Source organism: Aureococcus anophagefferens (assembly GCF_000186865.1).
Source record: "Aureococcus anophagefferens unplaced genomic scaffold AURANscaffold_83, whole genome shotgun sequence".
Classification (NCBI taxonomy): domain Eukaryota; class Pelagophyceae; order Pelagomonadales; family Pelagomonadaceae; genus Aureococcus; species Aureococcus anophagefferens.
Genome location: NW_008705634.1, coordinates 1 through 1250, shown reverse-complemented (window position 1 = coordinate 1250; position 1250 = coordinate 1). Strand labels below are relative to the sequence as shown.

Genomic DNA, 1250 nt, shown 5'->3' with positions numbered 1-1250 from the left:
ACGCCGGAATGATATATATCACGAATAACTAGAGTTAAGATTTAAAATAAGGGGGGTCGACCCCTACTTCGACGACGCCTCACAGAGCGACGGCAGAGAGAAAACATGACCAGCAGAATGCAGGAGGCGGAAGGGTGACTCCACTCAGAGTAGACCGCTCGAGGCTGCGTCGCACCGGCCTCGGGCTGCGCCCTCGGACGGTACTCCTTGCCCCTCGGGTCTACTCTTCACTGGGAAAGCGCCACGTGCGTCTATGCGCTCCTCGCTGCGTGCGTCGTGTTCGTGCTCGAGCTCGGCGCGACGTCGAGCGCGTTCCTGGGGAAGGTCAATTCGTCGCTCCCGTTTTCTGTCGTGATGTTCAGGCGCATGATTACCCAGGAGGTGTTTTTCTCCGAAAGTGTCGCGAAGGCGCTCCTCTACGTCGCGCTCGTCCCTTCCATGTTCGCGCGATGGTCCGTGCTCGTCTGGCCGGGCGTCCACCTCCTCGCCGTCGCCGCGCTACGTCGGCGACGCGCTCCTGCCGCCGCGGGCCGCGCCGGACTTTGGCGTCTACGCCCCCGTGCCCTCCGAGACGACCTTCTGAGCAATCGAGGCGCTCCGAGGTCGGCCCGAGGCTCGCGCGCGCCCACCGGCCGGTTCCGTCGACCTGAGCCCCGCGCCGCCGCGGACTAAGCTCCCCTCGCGCCCACCGGCCGGTGCCGTGCCTTGTGGCGCCGGAGCTTCGGGAGCGCGAGGCCGACGGCGTAGAGGTCCGCGAGCCAGAGCTGGGCGTAGGCGACGTCGTCGAGGGCGACGAGGCCGTGCTCGTAGAGGGCGACGTAGGCGTCCTCGACCGCGCGCGCGACGGAGCCGCCCGGCCGGTGCGGCGCGACGCCGTCGAGCACGCGGACGACGGCGTCGGCCTTCTCGTACAAGGGCCGCTCGCTCATGTAGTCGGCGAGGGCGTCGTGGTCGTTGCGGAGCTGGGTCACGCCCGGCGGCAGGAACGCGAGCCGGAGCCCCGCGGCCCGGAGCACGCGCTGCGCGACGAAGCCGCGCCAGATGTCGGCGACGCGGCCGTGGACGGACGCGGGCAGGAGCAGCGCCCAGAAGGCGGCCCGGTCGAACAAGGTCGCCTGGGCGTTGAAGGGGCAGACGGCGCCGCCGTCGAGGACGACGCCGCGGCCGTGCTCGAGGGGAAGTCGAAGGGCAGCGGCAGCGCCGCGCGGGGCCCGAGGCGGTAGATGGCGTCGACGTCCGGGTCGTGTCGC

The 1250-nt window shown here is 69.9% G+C and overlaps 1 protein-coding gene across 1 annotated transcript in view; it reads right to left on the bottom strand.

Annotated features, from left to right (window-relative positions):
* Positions 1 to 1115, bottom strand: part of AURANDRAFT_68275 (hypothetical protein) — a gene marked incomplete at both ends in the record, with an annotated part of 6495 nt that extends 5380 nt beyond the window's left edge. Inside the window, one exon of the mRNA XM_009043924.1 lies at positions 690 to 1115. Within this exon, the coding sequence (XP_009042172.1) occupies positions 690 to 1115 (426 nt within the window). The remainder of the gene's footprint in view (positions 1 to 689) is intronic.
* Between the last annotated feature and the right edge of the window lie 135 nt (positions 1116 to 1250).